This window comes from Saccopteryx bilineata, chromosome 5 (genome assembly GCF_036850765.1).
Source record: "Saccopteryx bilineata isolate mSacBil1 chromosome 5, mSacBil1_pri_phased_curated, whole genome shotgun sequence".
Classification (NCBI taxonomy): Eukaryota; Metazoa; Chordata; class Mammalia; order Chiroptera; family Emballonuridae; genus Saccopteryx; species Saccopteryx bilineata.
In genome coordinates, this window is record NC_089494.1 from 167,283,421 (window position 1) to 167,306,747 (window position 23,327).

At 37.2% G+C, this 23,327-nt stretch overlaps 1 protein-coding gene across 11 annotated transcripts in view; it reads right to left on the reverse strand.

The window, feature by feature from the left end:
• The window catches only part of ZMYND11 (zinc finger MYND-type containing 11), a 173,058-nt gene that overhangs the window by 35,492 nt on the left and 114,239 nt on the right, over window positions 1-23,327 (reverse strand). For 8 of the 11 annotated variants that reach the window (XM_066279220.1, XM_066279227.1, XM_066279219.1 and 5 more), the window contains 6 exons: window positions 13,498-13,575; window positions 12,935-13,027; window positions 10,747-10,834; window positions 10,141-10,196; window positions 7,941-8,018; window positions 6,844-6,962 (listed from right to left, as the gene is read on the reverse strand). In XM_066279220.1, the coding sequence (XP_066135317.1) occupies window positions 6,844-6,962; window positions 7,941-8,018; window positions 10,141-10,196; window positions 10,747-10,834; window positions 12,935-13,027; window positions 13,498-13,575 (512 nt within the window). The remainder of the gene's footprint in view (window positions 1-6,843; window positions 6,963-7,940; window positions 8,019-10,140; window positions 10,197-10,746; window positions 10,835-12,934; window positions 13,028-13,497; window positions 13,576-23,327) is intronic. The other 3 variants (XM_066279229.1, XM_066279224.1, XM_066279222.1) reach the window with 1 other exon arrangement.

The following is a 23,327-nucleotide window of genomic DNA, read 5'->3' on the forward strand; positions in this document are numbered from 1 at the left end:
AAAAAGAACTACAAGAATCATTTAAAAATGCCCAGAAATTTTCATGAGTTACACACACTTAATGAGGGCTTCAAAAAACTATTAGTGAGTTATATTTATATCACATCCTATTCATTAGATGAACCATGCTTAATGAATGAATGAAGTGTTTATATCATTCAGCAACCAAATATATAGCTATGAACACGACTTCAAGAGTCACTGAATTATATGTAATCTTGGTCTAAACAGAATGAAAAACTATACTTGGTTTTATTGGGGAAAATGCCAAAAATTCAAGAAAACTTTCCTGGGTATTAATCATTAGACTGGACAAATTAGTACTCATCTAGAATGCTGCTTACTGTGTACCAATGAAGGCACCACAAAGCATACAACAGTGAAGGAGACTATCTGATCTTGACTGTTAAGTGAGGGTTAAGATAAGCTATTATTTAGTGGCTGGAGCTCAGTGAGGGAAGTCACTGTGCCTAATTCTATACATACAGTTCTATATACCTTGCCTCTGCCTTTAAGGACCTTATACTTTGTCAGAAAGAACTGGAAATGATAAGAATGCAATGCAGCAAGTAGTCAAGGTGATGCTAGGATGCTCTGAGAGGAAATGAGTTTCATTTGGTTGTGAGTAGCCACAGGGTTTCACTTGGGCTTGATCTTGAAAGATACATAAGATTTAAATAGGAGACCGGTAGAGGAGAGAAATCTGGGACAGGGGAATGTCACAAATGAGACAGGAGACTATAATGGTTTGTGAGAAGCAGTTAGGAAGACATTTTCTAGAGCACAGGATATAAGCTGGGATACAGCACTATGAACATAGAAAGATTTATTCTTTTCAGTATTCTGTTTACAATGTATAAGATATCACAGTTGTCATTCCTGGCCTATCATTATTGAGTTTTAGATATAATAAACCTGCGATTGTTATACTAGGCCTGCAATTGTTCTAAAGTAATCTTAGAATCGTGGCGCACAGGCCTGAACCAGAATAATAGCTTCTACAAGCAGGTCAGAGGTCAAGCTACTTGTTTTACAATTTAAAAGCACTTTTACATAATAATTCATATTATTATACGTTGATAACTAAAAATTAAGTTTAAACTGCTATGTAAATATTTAACTTTCACATTAACAATGTCTTTTCTGACATAAGTGCTTTATTAGAAATCAAAAATACACTTTGAAAACTCTAATGTAAAAAGTGCATAGGAGCCTGACCAAGCGGTGGTGGGGCAGTGGACAGTGTGTCGAACTGGGATGCAGAGGACCTAGGTTTGAAACCTCAAGGTCACAGGCTTGAGCGCAGTCTCACCAGCTTGAGTGTGGGATCATACACATGACCCCATGGTTGCTGGCTTGAATCCAAAGGTCACTGGCTTGAAGCCCAAGGTCACTGACTTGAGCAAGGGGTGACTCGTACTGCTGTAGCCTACCGGTCAAGGCACATGAGAAAGCAATTAATGAACAACTAAGGTGCTGCAACAAAGAACTGATCGCTCTCCCTTTCTGTCTGTCCCTATCTGTTCCTATCGCTTACAAAAAAAAAAAAGTGTCGGAAATTTTGCTTGTGGAAGAGTTCCTAGCCACTAGATCTTGAATGAATATTGTATATATTTACTTTGTCAACAAACATTTATTGAGCACCTATTATATACCAGGCAATCAATAAAAGTATTTTACTTCAGTTTTTAAAAGCAGTGGGTTTTAAGTCAGTTTTGTTATGAACAGTGCTGACTACCTGAAACAAACTCCTGAACTATGAGAGTATTTTCCCCTTAACTTAAATTATCTATTTATCCCATGGATATAATAAAATTGATTCATATCTATTTTAATATAGATGGGACTTAACTCTTAAAGGAGTTCATAATACATTCCTATCCTCTTTTAATCAACTCCATTACTGTAATCAGATTTTAGTTTTAAAGGACATCAGTGGGTATGCAATCTGGTCTATAGAAAAATTAAAGTGAAAATGGCAAACACTCCATAATTTAAAGTGTTCAATAAACGTATAATCTAATTTGACTTTATCTATACAATGAATGCTGAGTATATGCAGAATAAAATGGCTCAAGGATCTGATGGCAAATGAAATTAAAAACGTTATTATTTTCTTATAGTTTCCTGAGTTCCTCCTGCCAGCTCATCCTGGCTATGCCCCCCCCCTTCAACTACATGCAGCAGAAAGATTTCACCTTGCTGACACAAAGACCTCATTGGCTACTTTTTTTATTCTAGCAGGCAAAACCTTGCAAATACTACAAAACCCCCATTTGAACTCAGAGGGATCATAGTTGCCTTTCTCCCTAAAACACTACAACTTGCTCAGAGTGGAGGGATGGAGTAGCATGTTCTGAATGTACAGAAGGGACTAGTCTGAAATCATATATTTGTTAAAACATATTTTTCTACCTATATGTAAAGATATGAACTGGCAGAAGAATATTGGTGCTGACTCCTATGTAACAGTGTGAATGTATTTAATACTACTGAACTGGTTACAAGAGTTTAAAAATAAAAAGCTTAATGAAAACTTAAAACTTGTAGCTATGGGGCACTTACTAGGGTAGAACATGTTGCTCAGGTTATTAAAACTTATGAGTATAATTTTTAAAGTTATACTCATGATATATTTAATAAATTAAGTTCTAACATGATAGCCTGACCAGGTGGTGGCGCAGCGGGTAAAGCGTCGGACTGGGATGCGGAAGACCCAGGTTCGAGACCCCGAGGTCGCTGGCTTGAGCGCGGGCTCATCTGGTTTGAGCAAAAAGCTCACCAGCTTGAGCCCAAGGTCACTGGCTCAAGCAAGGGGTTACTGGGTCTGCTGAAGGCCTGCGGTCAAGGCACATATGAGAAAGCAATCAATGAACAACTAAGGTGTTGCAATGCGCAATAAATAACTAATGATTGATGCTTCTCATCTCTCCGTTCCTGCCTGTCTATCCCTCTCTCTGTCGCTGTAAAAGAAAAGAAAATAAAAAAAATAAAAAAATAAAAAAAAGTTCTAACATGATAGAGTAAAATTAGTAATAGGTATTCCCTCATCAGTCCTTCATTTCAAATATCTTATTTGTGTTCCACACTGTAACAAGGAAAGTAAAAAGACTAGACTGATAGTAAAATTGTAGATTTTTTATTTTCTAAAATAAAAGCCTTCGGGTCCCATCTGTCCAGCATTTTTTAGATAAAATCTAACAGAAAATAAGAAGTTTTAGGAGAAAAAAACCCTCTTTGGAAATGTAATTGTTTTTATTCTCTCTTCAGATGGCAAACTTACTCTAAGGAGCCGTATAGATTAGCTCAAATAGTCTTTAAAATATTTTCTGAATAATATAATTAATGACATAAAGACAAATTAACAATAAAATATCACTCATAGCTGAAGATATACTGTTCACAAAATTAGGGGATATTTCAAAATGAATATGGAAAAAAGCATTTGATTATTTTCTATTAAACAAGAACATCAGAAAAGCAAACAAGTCAAAGAAAGCTGTTCAATTATGCAAATGCGATGCAAAACCAACTTTTATTTCATTGGTGAAAATGCACTAGACAAAAGGCTGGAAGTACTGGAGTATCTGCTCGTTCCTTGATCCCCTAATTTTTGTGAGCAGCATAAAGCTGTTTGAAAATTGATGAAAGAGAAAAAAAATTACAGGTAAATTCTGTCAGTCTAACCTAGAAGTACATAACCAGATTCTTGTTTTTCTAAGTTAACTGTTTTATTTGACAAAATTTTAAAAAGTGAATCTAACTTTTCCTCTGTAGTTTGCATAGTTGTATTATAATGCTAAACTTTACTATTTGCTACATACCAGGCACTATGCTTAGGTTTTTATATATAAAAATTTCTTTAAACCTTACAAAACTCTAAGTTACTATTGAAGCCTCTATTTTACAAGTGAGGAAACAAGGCTCAAAGAGACTAATCTAAGACTAGAGTAGAAAATGATGGCACAAGGACACAAATCTAACCACTCAATCTTCCCTGGTATCAATTTTGATTTATACAAGTTAGTGTTTCTACAGAGACACTGCCCTCAACTCACTTGTAAAGTGTGCACTGCTTCCCTGCCCTTTTTGATGGGAAACTGAAACAAAATGAATAAAACATGAGCATGTAACATTAAAAATTACCACTTAATAATTATACAATTAAAACATTCATTTTGTATTAAATTACAGCATCACTATTTAACTAATGTTTCTTGCTATGAAAAACCGTGTCAGCTAAGTGTGCATCTATCTATGAAAAAGAAAAAAAATGACTAGTACTTTTTCTTTGGAAATTTACATGATTCACAGGTTTCTTAGAATTAAACTTCTATTTCAATTAAATGAAGACTAGGTAAAAATTCACTATGAAGAGAAATCAAGTCCCTCGTTCTATACCTTCTCTTATAGTAATAACAACTATACAAGACACTTATCTTCCAGGTACGACAGGAGACAAACACTTCATGGATTGTAAATTTAAATCCCTGATCATGTGGCTGACTTTTGGCATTTTACCTTTAATATCTGTATTAAATGAAGCCTCCTAAATTTCATGTGAATTGTTTTTCATATTATGGCTTGATTAGTTTCATTAATCTCTGAGTCCTATGATTAGTTCATAATACTTAAATTTACTTTTACAGTCAATACTTTAATGACATATTATTTAGAATAATATTTTAGATTTTCTAATTTTCAATGTGCAATAAAATTTAAGGCTTTAATAAAGGAGGTAGCTATAATTTTACTGTATAATTTAGCATTTTTGTGTGAAATACTTAATTAACTATGCCAAAAATAATTTTAATATAATGAGTTTTTGCCCGGTGGGTATCTCAGCTAGTTAGAGTATCATTCTGATATACCAAGGTTGCAGGTTTGATCTCCAATCAGGGCACATGTAAGAATCGATCAGTGAGTGCACAGATAGGTGGAACAAATAAATGCTTTTCTTTTGCTCTCTCCCCCTTCCTCTCTAAGATCAATAAAATTAAAAAAAATAATACAATGAAAAAAAGTTTTTACCCTTGAGATACATATATTCTTAAAATGTCAATTTTGAAGCTTTTATGTATACATGTTCCTAGAAGAGAAACTTTAAAATCTAGATTGGAAACAATGTCTGGTAGTTCTATGCATACAATTCTTTTTTTTTTAAATTATAATTTTCTTTTAGATTTTATTTATTCATTTTTAGAGGGTGGGAGGGAGGGAGAAAGAGAAAGAGAGAGAGGGAAGGGGAAATGAGCAGGAAGCATCAACTTCCATATGTGCCTTGACCAGGCAAGCCCAGGGTTTCAAACCCACGACCTCAGCATTCTAAGTTGACACTTTACCCACTGCGCCACCACAGGTCAGGCTATGCATGTAATTCTTATGCACACAAAGTATTCATATACGTTCTTTTTTTTTTTTTTTGTATTTTTTTTTTGAAGCTGGAAATGGAGAGACAGACAGACTCCCGCATGCGCCCAACTGGGATCCACCTGGCACGCCTACCAGGGGGTGACGCTCTGCCCACCAGGGGGAGATGCTCTGCCCCTCTGGGGCCTCGCTCTGTTGCGACTAGAGCCACTCTAGTGCCTGGGGCAGAGGCCAAGGAGTCATCCCCAGCGCCCGGGCCATCTTTGCTCCAATGGAGCCTCGCTGCGGGAGGGGAAGAGAGAGACAGAGAGGAAGGAGAGGGGGAGGGGTGGAGAAGCAGATGGGCGCTTCTCCTGTGTGCCCTGGCCGGGAATCGAACCCGGACTTCTGCACACCAGGCCGACGCTCTACCACTGAGCCAATTGGCCAGGGCCTTCATATATATTCTTAAATCTCAAGATTGACACACTCTTTTACTCCCAAGTTGATTATTTTTGTATGGCTTTTTAAAAAAATTAAGTTTTAGAGAGAGAAGAAGGGAGGAGAAAAGGGAAGGGGGAAGAAGAGGAAAAGGGGGAAGAAGGGGAAAAGGGGAAAAAGGGGGAACGGGAAAAAGGGGGAACAGGAGTAAGAGGAAGGGGAGGGAGAGGGAGAGGGAGAGGGAGAGGGAGGGGGAGGGGGAGGGGGAGGGGGAGGGGGAGGGGGAGGGGGAGGGGGAGGGGGAGAGATTTGTTGTTCCACTTATTTATGCATTTACTGTTTGATTCCTGTATGTGCCCTGACCAGTGATTGAACCTGCAACCTTAGCATGTTGTGATAACTCTCTAGCCCACTCCACTGAGCCAACTGGGCCAGGGCCTTGTCTATGGCTCTTTAACAGAGCCTTGAAAAGATGGTTGAAACAACCATAATGTCATTACAATACTATGAAATGGACACATCCTCAAGATTGGTCTCCCTCCACTGTCATTAGGAATTCAGTCCGAACATTAGTATGCATCTAAGAGTTCAACAGTGTTAGTTACTGAAATTGTCTTGCTTAGTAAACAATATCTGAAATATACCTAGAAACACAACTTATACAAATCATTGGTAGTTGACTAGTCAAGTTATGTGATGATTTATTTCTTTAATTTAAAAAAATTTCATGCTGTTTCTAATGAGAAGGCCACTGGAACACTGACAACAGCCGGACTTGGTCTCAGAACTCCTTAGAACAGCAGTTCTCAACCTGTGGGTCGCGACCCCAGCGGGGTCGCCTAAAGCCATCGGAAAATACATAATGCATATCAGGTATTTATATTCCGAATCATAACTGTAGCAAAATTCCAGTTATGAAGTAGCCACCAAAATTTTTTGGTTTGGGGTCACCGCAACATGAGGAACTGTATTGCGGAGTCACGGCATTAGAAAGGTTGACAACCACTGCCTTAGAAGCTCATCTATGACTGCTGAACATGGTATTGTGATTACCTTTGATGGTGGTGACCAAAGAAGCGGACGTCAACCTGATTGTCCTCTTTCTGCATGACTTTGGCTGGCCAGAATCCAAAACCTTTCATTTTAGCCCAAACCAGTTCATGATTAGGTATCTGGAAAATAAAATGTTTTACCTTGTCATATTATTTTTAAAGTATTAGATACAAATAATCATTAATATTGAACTATTTAGTCAAGTATAATTCATTATGTTGAAAACATTTCTTTTTGCTAACTAAACACAAAAAACTTTTTTTCCTCTGGGATTGACTGATGTTGCCTCCAAGAAAAACCTCAAAAATTAAAGTATGCATTGGAGTAGGAAATGGACCATCATTTCTGAAGAGATAGGAAAACTTCTCACTTAATAGCACTATGTAATGAGGCAGTGGGGCAAACAGAGGCCCTCACTGTGTTTCATGAGCCTGTTAGAAATGGGAGAATTTTAGGCCGATTCAAACCTACCTAATCAGAGATCCAAAATTTCCTAAACTGAACACTTTGAGTAGTACGAATGTTCATGTACATCCTTGTGCCTCCTGACCATCCAGAGTAACTGGAACTAATTTCATTTTTTCAAAAAACAAAAAACAAAACTCACTCCTGGGGATCAGCGAGCATGAAAAAAACTCACTACTCAAAGGGTTAATAAAACTGTCAAAGAACTGAAAAGCACAGTGACTTCTCAAAGACTGGCTGCTCTCAGGTGACCTTTAATACCCGTACCTTTGGGGTCCCCAAAACACTCACAGACTTCTTGTCAGTTCCCTTCCTCAAATCATGTCATTTTAGGGGAAATTACACAGCTATAAACACATACAAAGCCTTAGACTTCTTATGAAAGAATGAAAGGAAAACCAAAATCTATTATGGGACTCAATGCTTATTCCTAAGTTCCTCATTTTAAAGTCTGAAATGAATATCCCAAGTTGTTTTTCCCATGTCTGTTTTTATACTCATTAAAACCATACATAACATTATATAAAAAAGCATATTTAGGAAAGATTATAACCTTTGAGCAAACTAAATAAACTTCCTTAGAGCATCATAAATTTAAGAGGTAAAAAACAAAAACCACAAATGTCACATACACAAGGATAGCAGAACCAATTGTCAGGACGAGCATTTGACAAATAGAAGCAGTTCTTGCAAAGCTGCAGCTCATCCAGCTGAAAAAAAAAAGCAACTATTTTAGCCTATGTAAAATACACATGTGTATTACACTACATAAAACAGATCCATGCAAATTAACATTCTCATTCATATACACAAATAGCCTTAAATTTTGTTCCTAAGCTTAAATTTTAAGTTTTCAATAATACTGGAACGTGCTGCTTTCCTTTCAAATTACCCCCTTGGTCCTGGACTGCACTTAAAATAGAAGACAAATTCCTTACAAGGCCTGGCATGTTTGACCTCTGCTTTCCAGCTTCACCGGTGCCTTTGACTATTTAGCACTTGGATTAATGCAATTTCCTCAGAAAGGTCGTCTTCATCTTTACATAAAATATCCACTACCAATAACAGCCATCCTTACTTTGCCATATTCTCCATTTTAGTCCTTGTTTTTATTTAATTTTTTTTTACAGAGACAGAGAGTCAGAGAGAGGGATAGACAGGGACAAATAGGAACGGAGAGAGATGAGAAGCATCTATCATTCATTTTTCATTGCGACACCTTAGTTGTTCCTTGATTGCTTTCTCATATGTGCCTTGATGGGAGGGGGGGGCGGGGCGGGGGGCAGGCTTCAGCAGACTGAGTGATCCCTTGCTCAAGGTAGCGACCTTGGGTCCAAGCTGGTGAGCTTTGCTCAAACCAGATGAGCCCGTGCTCAAGCTGGAGACCTCAGGGTCTCGAACCTGGGTCCTCCGCATCCTAGTCCAATGCTCTATCTACTGCACCACCACCTGGTCAGGCAGTCCTTGTTTTCTTTCATAACATTCTTTTACAACTTATAAAGAAACATATTTTGTGGGTTTTTTTGAGTCTCCCCCTTCAGAATACATCTCCATCAGAAAGAAGCCAGTACCACGATCACTATTTCATTCTTCCCAACACACTGCATACCACATAGTGGACACTCAATAAATACTTGCTAAATGAATTTTAAAAAGTCAGATTTGAAATTAACTCAAGAAACAAAAATAATTGAGACACTTTCACAAAGACATGGTTACAAATGAGTATTTCAAATAAGACCATGCACAAAAAAAACTTCCCAAAATATATAATTCATTTATTTATTCTTTTTTGTCTTCGTAGTATATTTTATTCAAATAGGGTAACACCTGTTGAACACCTACACCATACAAAACATGCACACGCATTAGGTAACTAATACCTTAAGTGTAGTGCCTGACCAGGTGGTGTAGTACAGTGAATAGAGTATCAACTAGGGAGGCTGAGGACCCAAGTTTGAAAGCCTGAGGTCTCTGGCTTAAGAGTGGGCTCATTTGGTTTGAGCAAGGGGTCACTGGCTCAGCTAGAGCCCCCCAGGCAAGGCAGATATGAGAAAGCAATCAATGAACAACTAAAGTGCTATTACAAGTTGATGCTTCTCAACTCTCTCCCTTTCTTTCTGTCTCTCTCTCTCTTTAAAAAAACCCAGAACCTTAAGGGTAGTTTAAAAAGAGCAAATTTTCTTTGTAGAAGTTCCTTAGTAACTAAATCTCCCAGAATGCCTCTGAAAATAGTCTTCCAGAATTATTTTCTATTTGCATTATTTTCTATGTATGCCAAACATGAAAATATACTGTTCACAAAAATACGAAGTGATAAAAGAAAGCATTTCATTTTTTTAAATTAAACAAAATCATCAGAAAAGCAAAAGACATGTCAAAAAGTTACTTATGCAAATGAGATGCAAAACCAACTTTTATTTCATTGGTGAAACTGCACTATACAAAAGGCTGAAAAATATTGGAGTATATGCATGTTCCCTGATCTCCTAATTTTTGTGGGGGTTTTTTGGTTGTTGTTTTTTGGATTTTATTCATTTTTAGAGAGAGGGAGAGAAAGGGAGAGAGAAGAGGAAGGAGCAAGAAGCATCAACTCTCATATGTGCTTTGACCAGGCAAGCCTGGGGTTTTGAACCAGCAACCTCAGCATTCCAGGTCGATGCTTTATCCACTGCGCCACCACAAGTCAGGCTTTGATCCCCTAATTTTTGTGAGCAGTGGTAAAATTATATTTAAAAGAAATTGAAAAATTAAAATATATGTAAGACAAGTGAAATTCTGAAATAAGTTAATCTAGAATGTAGCGTGAGTTTTATTAGGCACAGACAGTACCTCATGACAGGTATCTTTATACAGCATCCTTGCTATGTCAGCTTGCTCACTGTCTGCTGTAATTAAAGACAAATATCTATTACCAGCAATCTGGGAACATAAGACAATCAAAATTAATATACTCATTTAAAATGTCTTTCATTTTGACAGAAGTGGAGATATACCATTTAAAACAAAATGTATATTTTAAATAAATTTCAGATAGCAAAATAAAATTCTACAGGCAGCTTTAATTTCACATCTAACACAACACTAATTCTCCTATACAGAGCAGCCTCTTTCTTTACCTTTAAAAGATACTAATTAGGAAACAACCAGAATTAATCACAATGCTTATAAAAAGCCTCTCGACTAAGTTTATAAGTTTATATGTAAAACTATAAAAAGTAATACTTTCATCATTTAGTGTACTAGTATTTCGCTTTAGAACAATCAATTCTATAAGCTATAACTAACATTACTAAATATTTTTAAGATTAAACCATAACATTATTACTTACAGATCATTAAAATATTAAATTTAATATGTTTAATAAAAAATATTTTTCAACATGGAATGTAAATGGTATAAAAAAATTGCAAAACAAAAAACAAAAAATATCCAACCTCCATAGAAAATCACTGTGTTGTGGAGAAGTAGCTGAGCATCAGCTTTGAACTCTTCATAACTTCGGTATTTCCCTTCATTCACTTTCTGCAGTGGTCAAAACAAAATGGCAAGAGTTACTAGTGAAAATATTTGTCTGTATTATGCTAACATGTAGAATATGGAACAGAGCAGAATTTCCCAGACATCACAGCTACTCTGTCCCAAGTGCTGACAGACACTGTGCAAGAGAAACCCACAACTCCACGGGCAGTCAGGTGACAGTATGGTAAAGTGTAACAGATCTGATATCCTCCAGCCACCACTGTCCTATGGATTAATTTACTAGAGTGAACTTGGCAGCCTAAACTATTGATAAGCTTTGTAAATAGTGAAAGCTTTGCAGTGTGTGGTTGATAAGACCCTAACTACCTACATATCTCCCAATTTTATAACACAGGAGAGTAAAGACAAGAAAAGGAAAAAAAGAACTGTTAGCCTCTCTGACAGTTTAACATAACTAAAGACACGTTTATAAATCTGAATTGGGAATAAGTACTAATTTATAAATAATAAAAAAAGTAAAGGCCCAGATGTTCTTTTAGGCACTGATACAATGTCAGGGTTTCTTCTCCATTGGAGTGATATATGTCAAGGATTTCCATAATTGACTTCTCTGTAGCTGTGTTTTTAGCTGCCAAAGAGATGGAATTATGGAGGACATCTGAGGGGTTTCTGGGGGAAGACAAACTTTTTTAAGAAAGAATGACAGCAAGAACACAATTTTTTATCCTGGTGATATTTTTAGGAAATAGGTTTGAAATTGCTTGGCCACTAAATGCTAAAATGCTAAAATTCTACAGAATTATTAAGATAATCGACCTTTCTATTGAAATCCTCTAAGATCCAATTCAGTTTTCCTTTTTTCAGGAAGGCTTCCCCCCTAGATTCCCTAGCTGAAGGTACCTGCCTCCTGTCCATCACATGGGCCACAGGGCTTATTTACAAATAATGAATTTCTGATCGTATTGGGGTCCTATAGGCTCAGGTGTAGGCATTGTCTGGAGCTCCCCAGGTAGCCCAATAGACTCCCAGGTGGGGACAACCACACCATTGTGATTTGTGAAGTCTGTACCTCATGGCTTGCATTTTGGTCTGGATTATAAACTCCTCAAAGCATAAAAATCATGGCTTCCTCCATTTTCCCTATGGTGCTTTTTGCTCATGGCCAGCTTGCCAAGCAGAGGACCAAGACAAAATATCCACCCATATAGTATTGTTCTCTATGAGCCAATGGGATCAGATTGGGGATCTGGAAGGTGCCATACAGGAAGGGGAAGCTGCAGGAGCAGAGGCATGGGCAGGAAAGGCAGCTGGGTTCATCATACTTCAGAAGCCTCAGAGTTTAGGAAAACAGGCTATGCCTCAGGCTATAAAATCTGTGGGTGGTAGGTAAAATTTCAATTACTTGTTTATACTGAAGGATTTGCCAGCTACTTTAACATAACAACCTCCAGTCCTTCTCAGCTGCTATGGGGATTAGGAAACTTGTAAGATAATTTCAAATAATTCTTATAGTCTTCCTATAAGCTATTATGGTCAACCATTAGATTTTAAAATTTCAAAATGACACATAAGGTATAGAATTAGTAATTAAGCAAGCCTAACTGAAAACATGTTTACATGTTCTATGAAATTTTACTGTAATTAGTAATTAAATATTAACAAACCTAACAATCCTCAGCTAGCATTGATAAAATTAAGAACTTTAAGAATAACTGTTTTGTTCAAGTACATTTCATTGTTTCCCAAGACTCTAGGTTAGTTCTATGCTCTTATTTTTCCTTGAGAAAAACTCCAAAGTGCTACTTGCTGAAACTAGGGACCCATGTCTAGATGTGAATTCTCTACACCAAAAATATTATTAAATTGACCAGGCTACTATCCATTTGCTTTAACCAACAAGTATCAAGAACCTACAGGTTGCTTAAAACCAGGCCTTTCAAAAGATGACACCCAATTTGCACTAGAGCGAGCACACAGAATTTAAAACAGCAGCCATGCACATGTGGTGGTTCTACTAAAATAGTGAGTGGGCGCACCCTCCTCAAGAAGGAAGGGCACCCAGAATCACGCTCAGCTGCAAGTCTCTCAGTCACCTGGGAGCCACCGGGTGAATCTGAAGCAGGACGGAAGGCCTGGCTTTACCTCTTGTATGGTGGGGACGTCGACTGCTGAGTGCACCAGCCTCCGGTACATCGGATGTTTGCTGTCCTTCCCCTTTTTATTAAGGTCTATAGCCTGAAAGGTCATTAGATACATCAGTTTTAAACATGCCTAGAGAGAGGTAAAATATCAATTTCTAAATAAGTACTTTAGAACTTAACAGAAAAATGTACACGCACTATATATATAGTTTAACATGGCATTTCTTAAGGTTTTGATAGAACAGTAATTTTGGAAAGTTCAATTTCATTTTAAACACTAACTGTAAATGAAAACATTCATTCTGATAAAACAAAATTGTGATAATGTAAATATTTCTAATCTAATAGAACTAGAGAAATGTCTGTTCTAAATCAAAAACAAAACAAAAAGAAATCGAAAAGCCTATTATAGATTAACTGTACAAAAAAATACAACAGCAGTGGTTCCCACTCTTTAAACTTCTCTATACATATCTGTTACTTGTAAGTCATTAACTTTTAAAGAGTGAACTGGAGTGAAGTCTAATTGGGAGACTCAGGGCAATCCCCACGGGCAAGACTCACCCTCTCCTTCATGCGGGAGACAATGAACCGCAGGTATGTGCTCATCTCTTGTTTGTTTGTATTTTTCTTCTTAATGCTCTGTTAAAAATGAAAAAGGTCAGATATAAAATCTGATAATTTTTGTCTTTATCCATGTAAAATGCTTTTATATATAAAATATTAGTCTGTAAAAATTTATTTCAAAGACATACTCTTTCCAATGTATTTGATAGAGAAATATTTAAAATTTGCATAGTAAAAATAGCATTTACCATAAGAATAAAAAAATATTATGTTGTACTTGAAATACCTTAGAGAATTAAGCAGTTGTTTCTTGATATTTTGAAACTTAAACCAAACAGATTTTCAGATGAAAAAAAAATGACAATAATGAGGATAACATAATGACATAATACAGAATCACTCATTTTACAAAAAAAAAAAAAATCAATGGCTTAAGTCCTTTAGTGTGCATTTTAAACTAGAAATGGTGAACTTAAAGAAATTATTCTTCATTAAAAAACGTTATTAAAAGTCTGTATCACTTGTGAATTATGTGCGGTGCACTGGCACACACCTATGTATCTATTTTGAAGTGCTACTGATCTATTCAATAATAATTCCAATTTTTATTAGCCTGGCTTAAAAGCTAATTAAGTTCTTCCATTTATCTCTCAGAAAGTCTAACTTCACATGAAGAAAAAAACCCAAGATTCTTTTATATCTTTTCCAGACATCCAAAGAACAAAGACAAACATTCCCATTTCTTTTTAGTCAACGTTTAGAAACCACAGCAGACACCCGGCCACAAGTAGACAGCACGGTAGAGGACTGAGTGTATCTGGGCCACTCTTGGACAGGCACTTGAACTCTTCCAGGCCACTAGATGATTACCCCCAAAGAAACTGTATATGCTTAATACACTAAAGAAACAAACATTTCTCATGTAACTGAAAAGTCTTAGCTAAAGCTTAAGCACACTGATTATACATACAGTATAAAAATATTTGAATAAAAAGTAGAAAAGCATCTTCTTAGCTGGCGACTGTTTCATAGATTTCACATTTAAAGTGATTTGTTCCCTCCACTTCTCACCTGAATTCTTTGATGCATAGACACATTTAGTGGTTCCTTCCTTACCCAGGTTTATGTTATGACCTGTGCACACAGCTTTTGCATTTACACCAATTATAGAGCAGTTCTCAACCCTGGCCATACTCAGACAGTGGTGGTACTTCTTGAAATGCAGTTGGGACTTCACCTCTGAGCTGGAATTTCTGGGTGAAGGTCCTGTGTTCTGCATATGCTTGTTCACCATCTATTTCTTTATTTTTTTTAGCGAGAGAGACAGACAGGAAGGGAGACAGATGAAAAGCACCAATTCTTTACTGTGGTACTTTAGTTGTTCATTGATTGCTTTCTTATATGTGTCTTGACTGGGGGGCTCCAGCTGAACCAGTGACCTCTTGCTAAAGCCAGTGACCTCTGGGATCAAGCCAGTGACCATGGGGTCATGTTTATGATCCCATGTGCACGCTAGCAACTCCACGCTCAAGTTGGTGACCTCAGGGTTTTGAACCTGGGTCCTCAGTGTCCCAGGCCGACACTCCATCCACTGCACCACTGCCTGGTCAGGCTCACTTATCTATTTATTAATTTCTCAAGTGGTTGTGACACATAGCCAAGACCAAGCACCAGTGGTGTAGATGTAGTTTAAAAGGCAATGACACTTCTTAGACCCCAGGTTTATAATTTTAGAGGAAGGAGGGCTTTGATATAGCTTGTGAACTGTCACTTTTAACAAGATCCGCAGGGATTCTCATGTATACAAACGTGTGAAAACTACATATTAATGAGCCCCCTTCTGTAAGCCAGAGCACAACAGAGAACTACACTCTGTTCCTGAATTCTGCAAATCACATAAGAGTATAGAGGGAGTTCTTAGTAGATCTGAAGTATAATCGGCTACTAACACTTCTGGACAAATGTTTCTGCACCATGGACATCCTCCTATGCACTGCTTTTTATACTAAACAGTTTGATAAATTTTCGGACATAGGGAAGGGACAAAAGTGGAGGGCCAACAAGGCTGTTTTCTCACCTCTTGGAAAACCTACATTCCCTTTAAAAGAATAAAAACAAATGCTTCCAGCTACATGCTTTATCGTGCCAAATATTTTGGGTATAGCTAAAACTGCTGATCCCAAATATCAATCTGATCATTGAATCATAAATTTGTGTAAATTCAGACATAATAGTAATGTACATCAAGTTAGAAGTCTATTGATACTATCTGTGGGGCTATGATTCTTTTAATAGGTAACATTATTAAAGGAAATATACAACCACCACTTTGTGTGGTGCTGAAATATAGTGTTCCCTCCATATTGCCTGCAGTCAACTGAGCAGTGAGGGTGGAAATGGGTGCCTCACTGCATCTACCACAACATGGCCCTTGGGCTGTTGTATATTCCATGTGTTTGCAGGAACGTTTTTCTCATATCTGTGCTCTAAACATCAACATATGAAGTGTTTCACGTTAGGAGGAATCTAACCTTTTCTGTTTATAGAGTCTTAGAAAATAAAGCAATTCAATGTTTCTCTATGGACAAAAGTGATGCAGTGCTAGAATCAGAATATCACTATAGCCAAAACATCTCAACTACATCAATCTTTCTATAAAACTGAAAACACTTTGACATAGTAGGGAAAAATTTATTTTACTTTGCTTAAGTTTAGTCAACTTGTGCACTAAATTGTTCCTATTTGAACAAAGTTCATTTTCAGTTTCTACTTCTTTTCTACACAAAACATGGGTGTCACATCTCTCACAATGCTTTCACTTTGGTTTCATCTGTTTAAACATTAAGAACGAACTGTTCAATTACTATAACCACATGCAGCAACACTTCTTTCTTGTTGAGAAGACTGCAAATGCAGTGTTCAGGCTGAGGTTCTTAATTTTACAAAAATAAACGACAAATACAGGATGATGATCTGTTTTTATATCCTGTTTAAATTTGCTAAGAGTCAAGTTGCTAGAGTATCTCTCTTCTACTATGCAATTAAAAGTGGTGATATGAATGTGTTAAAATGACTATTTCAAGCAGAATGGAAAAGGAAACAAAAGGGGGACAGATGACTTCCATGGCTAACTACATATGACCCATGACATCCTTCATAGCTCCAATTCCATCAAAATATTACTCTAGATCTTCTACCCCGTTAATAAAGTGTTATCCAGACTTAGGTATTCCTAATTCAGCTCTGATTAACTGTGGCTGTGAATTAGAACCACCTGGAAAATCTTTTTTTAAAAAAACCACTTATATAAATTTCCAGAACAGGCACAATACATCTGTGATGCAGAGTAATGAGAACGATGGCTGTCTGGGGGAAGAGGATTCAATGGTCACATCCTCTGTCTCTGTGGGATTTTGTTATACAGGTGTGTGCATTTGTTCATCAAACAGTATATTTAAGACTTGTCCAAAGCCCTGTAAAGTAAATTTTACCTCAAAGAAAAGGCCTGCTGATATCAAGGTGCCACCCAGAGAGTCTGCTAACATTGTCTGGGGAAAGGCTTAGGCACTTGCTGTATGTTTCTAAAATGTGACCTTGACTGAGAATTACTGACCAGCATTATTTAAGAGGCAATGTACTTACTTACACAAACAGGTACAATGGTCCCAACTGTATCTTTGGCTGCTATACTGAGAAATGTCAAGTGGTTCTTCAGAAATTCTTTTTTAAAGTGATGCCAGATCTAGTAACTTTAGTAACTTTCTCTGTGTACTTGCTCAAACAGAAATGCATCTCTCCTATGTTTTATTTGTTCATTCTTTTTGCATGTACTGTATTAGAAACTTCAATAATTTGAGCCATATGGAAGGATTCACCAAAATTAGCTTCACAGTTGTTGTTGTTGAAAGCCTCTGCTATTGTTAATTTTCTACTGGTGCCCAACATATCTTTTCAGGTGGCAAATACGGATTCTACTGAAGATGCAGGACAAAAACTGAAATGCATACATGCACTAGGGTTGGTAAGAGAACAGCTGCCCTGGAGCACAGAGCTCTGTGCCTGGACCTCACGCAGCTCAAGACACGTCCAGGAGGCTGAAAGGAGCCTGTTCCGAAGACCATGGGCCCAAGCGCTTCCTTAGCAAACTGAAGAAAACAGAGAGGACTCTGAGCAGATGCAAAACCTCTCTCAACAATCTGTAGGGACAACGCACTTGCTGTCACATACTTTCACATTTGCTAAACTTGTAAGCATTCTTTCTGACAGTTTCCAATTACAATTTAGAGATTCAGTATTTCACAAAAGAAATCAACAAAGCTACACTTCCAGGGATTTCTAAGGTAATACGTGAGCTGCCTTACACAACACAGCAGAATGTCTCAGTTGGTGCCTGGAAGCCAAACCAAGGCACTTCTTATGGTGGCTTGAGAAAAAGCGACTCTAATTGAAAGTAAAGGGTTAGCTTCTAAGGTAAATGCTATTTTGTTTATAATATACTAAGCAGATAACTCTTAACAATTTCAAAAAACATAAAAGTAATGCTGTATAATATCTACAGATTATTTCAGATCCAATTCTTGCTCAGGCTCTGAAGAACTGTGCCTACTCTCTACTTGTGATCTCATGACTCCTCTCAGTAAAGGCCTCTTGTAACAGTGTGCAGCTCAGAATCCATCCTAGTAAAGCGCGGTCAAGTTCTGATAACTGGTCAAGTTCTGATAACTGTTCGTATCAACCAGTAGCAAACAGGAGTGATTTGGGTCAAAGCTTGCATATTATCAAGAGACAAACTTTCCATTCCATGGCCAAAGTTGTTGTAATCATTTTAAAATGACAATAATTACATGGCTAAAGCTATGTTATAAACATGCATACCACATCCACTAAAGTATGTAGTTCTTAAGTACCTTATACACAACTGAGGAGCTGCTTTCTTCTACTTCAAGGAAAAAAGTAACAAAAGCTTGAGCATCTTCCCCAGTAAGAGATTCTTAAGCCAATTATAAACAATTACTGGGATATAGCAAATCATATGAATCTAATGATACCACAGATAAAACATAAATAAAGTATCACTCTCAGTGACTTAAGGTCTTTCTGGCTGGAAGAAGGTAAAAGATCCACATCTCATCATTGATTACAATGTCCAAGCATCATTTTTCAAAGGTACAATCAGGATTAATTGGTCTGGAATTTTCAATGTTCCCTAGATACATTGCTTTAAATTGTAGAAACATATTTTAGCAGAAAATGAACTTGTAGAAATATCATTTCAGTATATCAAATATCCAAAAGAAAAAAAAAAAAGCAAAATCAGAAACCACGGTATCTTCTTAGATACGTATTTGTGTTGCTGGAGTTCCAATCCAAGTCCCAAGTCTGTGACAAAAGAAAGACAAGATCCTTGTACTTTTGGTGGGTTCCCAATAACCAGAATAGTCTTCAGAAGCAGGTTCACCAGGTTTGGCAAACTTTTTCCCTTGAGGGCCAGACAAAACTATTTTGGTCTTTGAGGACATACAGTTGGTGTCTGCTTCAACTACTCAACTGCCATGGTGAAGTAAATAATGCAGACACATTCTATGAGCGTGGCTATGTTCTAATAAAACTCATGGAAACTAAAATCGTAATTTCTTATAATTTTCATGTCACAAAATATTCTTTTGATTTTTCTTCAAATATTTAAAAATGTAAACCCCACTCTTAGCTTATGATCAGTACAAAAACATGTGGAAAGCTGGATATAGCCCATGGGGCTGTAGCTTGCCAACCCTTGACTAGATTCTTTTAAGTTCTAGAAAGCAGGGTCCATAACAGTCTAGTTCAGTGTTCTTTTGCCAGGTGAATTGAACTCAGGACAGTTATTACTAACCAGCTTCACTGTCTACTAGAAAAAATATTCCAAGCAGTTGAACTGGACAATACAAGATCCATCCAAAATGTGAAACAGCTAATCACACACCCAAGCTGTGCTAGCATATTTTGGCCACTATAAACCATTTTGTTTACTTCTACTGTGTGAATCATTTCATTGCCAGATGATACCTAAACATCACTGTTGGCCTCTAACAACCAAAGGCTCATTTAAATGTTAATAAGCTCACAATTCTGGGGCACTTGCTGAAAGGCATGTTCCTGAGCCTCAGCCTAGAGGCTGTGTTCTAAATAAGCACATCAGGTGATTCTGGTACAGGTGGTTCTTGGATGTTAGTGAAGCAACACTAATCTGCATCTAAATTACCTATATTGTTTGAGGAATCAAGAAGATCCAAGCTCTCTTCTGTAACTATAATCACAGGAAAGAATCAGAATAAATTTTATCTGCACATAAATTATCACCTATGTTGTTACTGAAATTAGAGGTTCTAAAGTATTCTCTACAACAATTTGTAATGATAGAACGCAAAGGAATCAAAGTATTCATAAGAAACCCCAATGTTTGATACTTTATCAGTAGAGCTGGTCTGGTGGAAGTGGTCTAAAAGTTCTGCCATTTGTCCTCCCATCACAGAGATCCCAAAGGCCCCATCAATGACAATCATATTCTAGGATTTTCTAAAAATATACCTACAGTCTTTTTCACCCCAGTATTTACACTGAAATTAATTCCTCAGTATAAGACCAGAAGATCAGAACAACACATCTACTGCCAATTTTTATGGTGGAAAACTTGGCTTATGCACTTCCATGTCTGGGGTGCACCATACAGTTAACCATGTGGATTCCCTCTATCTCCATTCAAAATCTCCCACAATCAGTCCAGCAACAGTCATTTGCACTTGAGTTTCTGGCAATATTTTTTTTAACTTAAGTTAAGGAATGTAAATTAAAGTTTTTACATTTCCCTTAAGCTGTCACAAATGTCTTCTTACTCACAACTAAAAGTTGGAACTCTGAGGATAATACAAACTACTAAGAGTGTCCTGAGGTGGACACTTGGAGCAGGCAAGCAAACGCAGCTCCATTTACAGCCCCCCCGCCCCTCCCCCGTGGGGAAGTTGGACTTGCAGAACCACTAATGCATAATGTTTACAGACTTGTTCATCCAAATTTAAAAATAGCACCAAATGCTACTCCAGCTATGTCTGTATTTATTAAATTTTACAAAATCAACTCTGCTCTGAGTGAGGTAAGTTATGACTAAGTTCAGATGATATAATCAGCTTCTAGTTTTGTACCAGCCAGTTTAGGGTGATTTATAAACTTAAAGCAACTCTAATTTTACAGACCATGAAACCAGCTGGTATTGTAAAAATACACAGTACTGTATTTCTAAATCTACTACATCCATATATTCACAAAAAACTAGAAAATATTACTAGCTATAGAGAGAGGAATGTTATGCTTATCAGAAATTTCATCGTTTAATATTATATACACTTTGGGGGATAACTTTAATCTCCTTTTTGGCACATTACAGGCACTAGAAAAAAGAAAACGGACATTCAGAAAAACCTTATGGAACCTGGTTTTATATCTACTTGTTCCTCCCCTTCTACACAATTCTAATCTTTAAAGAAAAAGATTCAAAAGGGAGAGAGGCAGAATGTATTCTTCACTGCAATAAGCCTTTCTATTCTTTTCTGAAAATAAGTTACCTGCTGTTTTCAGGTCAAGATATGAGTATCATTTGTTCTCTGTTCAGAGGCTACCAGTCCACCTGTCCACACCTTCCCCTCCCACCTCATACATTTGCAAACAATAAAAGGAAACAGCACCATCTGTAGTACTCTTTTCAGTTCATCAATATTGGAAACACTAAGTGAGCTTCCTATTTATCAACATTAGGTTTTAACATCCTTATCGGCCCAACAATTATCTCCTTAATCCTTAAGAGTTAAAAATCAAAGATAAAATTCAATTAAGACCCAAAACAAGTGACCAAACACTTATCACAAAAACCAAATACATTACCACTCAAAATATTTCGCACTCGCCCTGGCCAGATGGGTCAGCTGGTTAGAGCAGTGGTCAGCAAACCGTGGCTTGCGAGCCACATGCGGCTCAATCAGATTGAGGACATTTTTAGCAAAGGCCAGCTTAGGGGTACCCTAATTAAGTTAATAACAATGTACCTTCCTATACAGTTTAAATGTAAAAATCTGGCTCTCAAAAGAAATTTCAATTGTTGTACTGTTGATATTTGGCTCTGTTGACTAATGAGTTTGTCGGTTCGATCCCTGGTCAGGGCACACACAGGAACAAATTGGTGTACCTGGTCCCTCTCTATCTCTCTCCATTCCTCTCTCACTAAAATCAATAAATACAAATTAAAAAAACAAAAACATTTAGCACTCATATCCAAGCCTTTCTGATCATAACACTGCTAAACTCATAATGGGAAGGCAATGTAGAAAACATGGGCATGTTTTTCCTGCTTGCTTGGGTCCAGATAGTTTTATAATGAGATTACAGAACAATACATGAGATTTTATAGTTTTATTTTTATTTTGTATTTTTCTGAAGTGAGCAGCAGTGAGGCAGAGAAATAGACTCCCACATGCACCTGACCAGGATACACCGGTATGCCCACCAGGGGGCCATGCTCTGCCCATCTGGGGCATTGCTCCATTGCAACTGGAGCCATTCTAGTGCCTGAGGTGGAGGCCACGAAGCCATCCTCAGCGCCTGGGCCACCTTTGCCCCATGGAGCCTTGCCTACGAGGGGAGGAGAGAGACAGAGAGAAAGGAGAGGGGGAAGGGTGGAGAAGCAGATGGGCACTTCTCCTGTGTGCCCTGACTAGGAATCAAACCCGCGACTTCATACGCCTGGCTGATGCTCTACCACAGAGCCAACTGGCCAGGGCTGAGATTTTATAGTTTTATATCCCAAAAACAATATTTAAAATGCTTTGGCTTTATAAATGTTTCCATAATATTTTCCTCTAAAAATTGTAAATATATATATATATATATGTATATATTTTAAGTGAGAGAAGGGGAGATAGACTCCCACATGCACACTGACTGGGATCTATGCAGCAACACATGTCTGGAGCTGATGCTCAAATCAACTGAGTTATTTTTAGCACTTGAGGCTGACACTCAAACCAAGGAGCTCTCCTCAGCGCCTGGGGCCAAGGCTTAATTGAGCCACTGGCTGTGGGAGGGGAAGAAGAAGGGGGAAAGAAGCAGATGGTTGCTTCTCCTGTGTGTCCTGACTAGGAACTAAACCCAGGACATCTATACCCTGGACCAACGTTCTATCCACTGAGCAAACTGGCCAGGGCGTAAAAATATTTAATGCTCATCCTTATTCACTACTATCACTGTCCACCAGAAAGAGAGGGGAAAAAAAAGGAATGCCCCACCCAACATGCTTCTACTTCTATTTAAAAATCAACTCTCCATTCCAGATTTGTTAATAGGTATCTTGAAGGTAAAAATATTTTATTTTCAGAGTGAAAATATTAATTTTCCACAATAACACAGAAAGACTGATCTGAAAATAAAAATAGTTATATTAGTTATATTACAGTTTCATAGTAAATACAAACAAGTAATTTATGTTCAAAATATTTTCACTTAGCATTTTGTCCCATTTCATTCTGAACTTTAAATGAGCATTCTACTAACTTTGGAATTAAAAATAAAATTGCACTGCTTACATGCCCAAAAGAATGAAAATATGGATTCAGAAGTATATTCCTATCTCATTTCAAGATATAGCTTTCATCATGACTTTTCCTTTAGCTACCTTCTAAACAACTAAAGTCACAGTGCAAATGACACAAAATATAAGTTTACCCAGAACTAACTTACCACTGACAAGTCAGTATGTACCCTCTTGATTAAACTCTATGAGGCCTCCTAATGGCAATTTCATC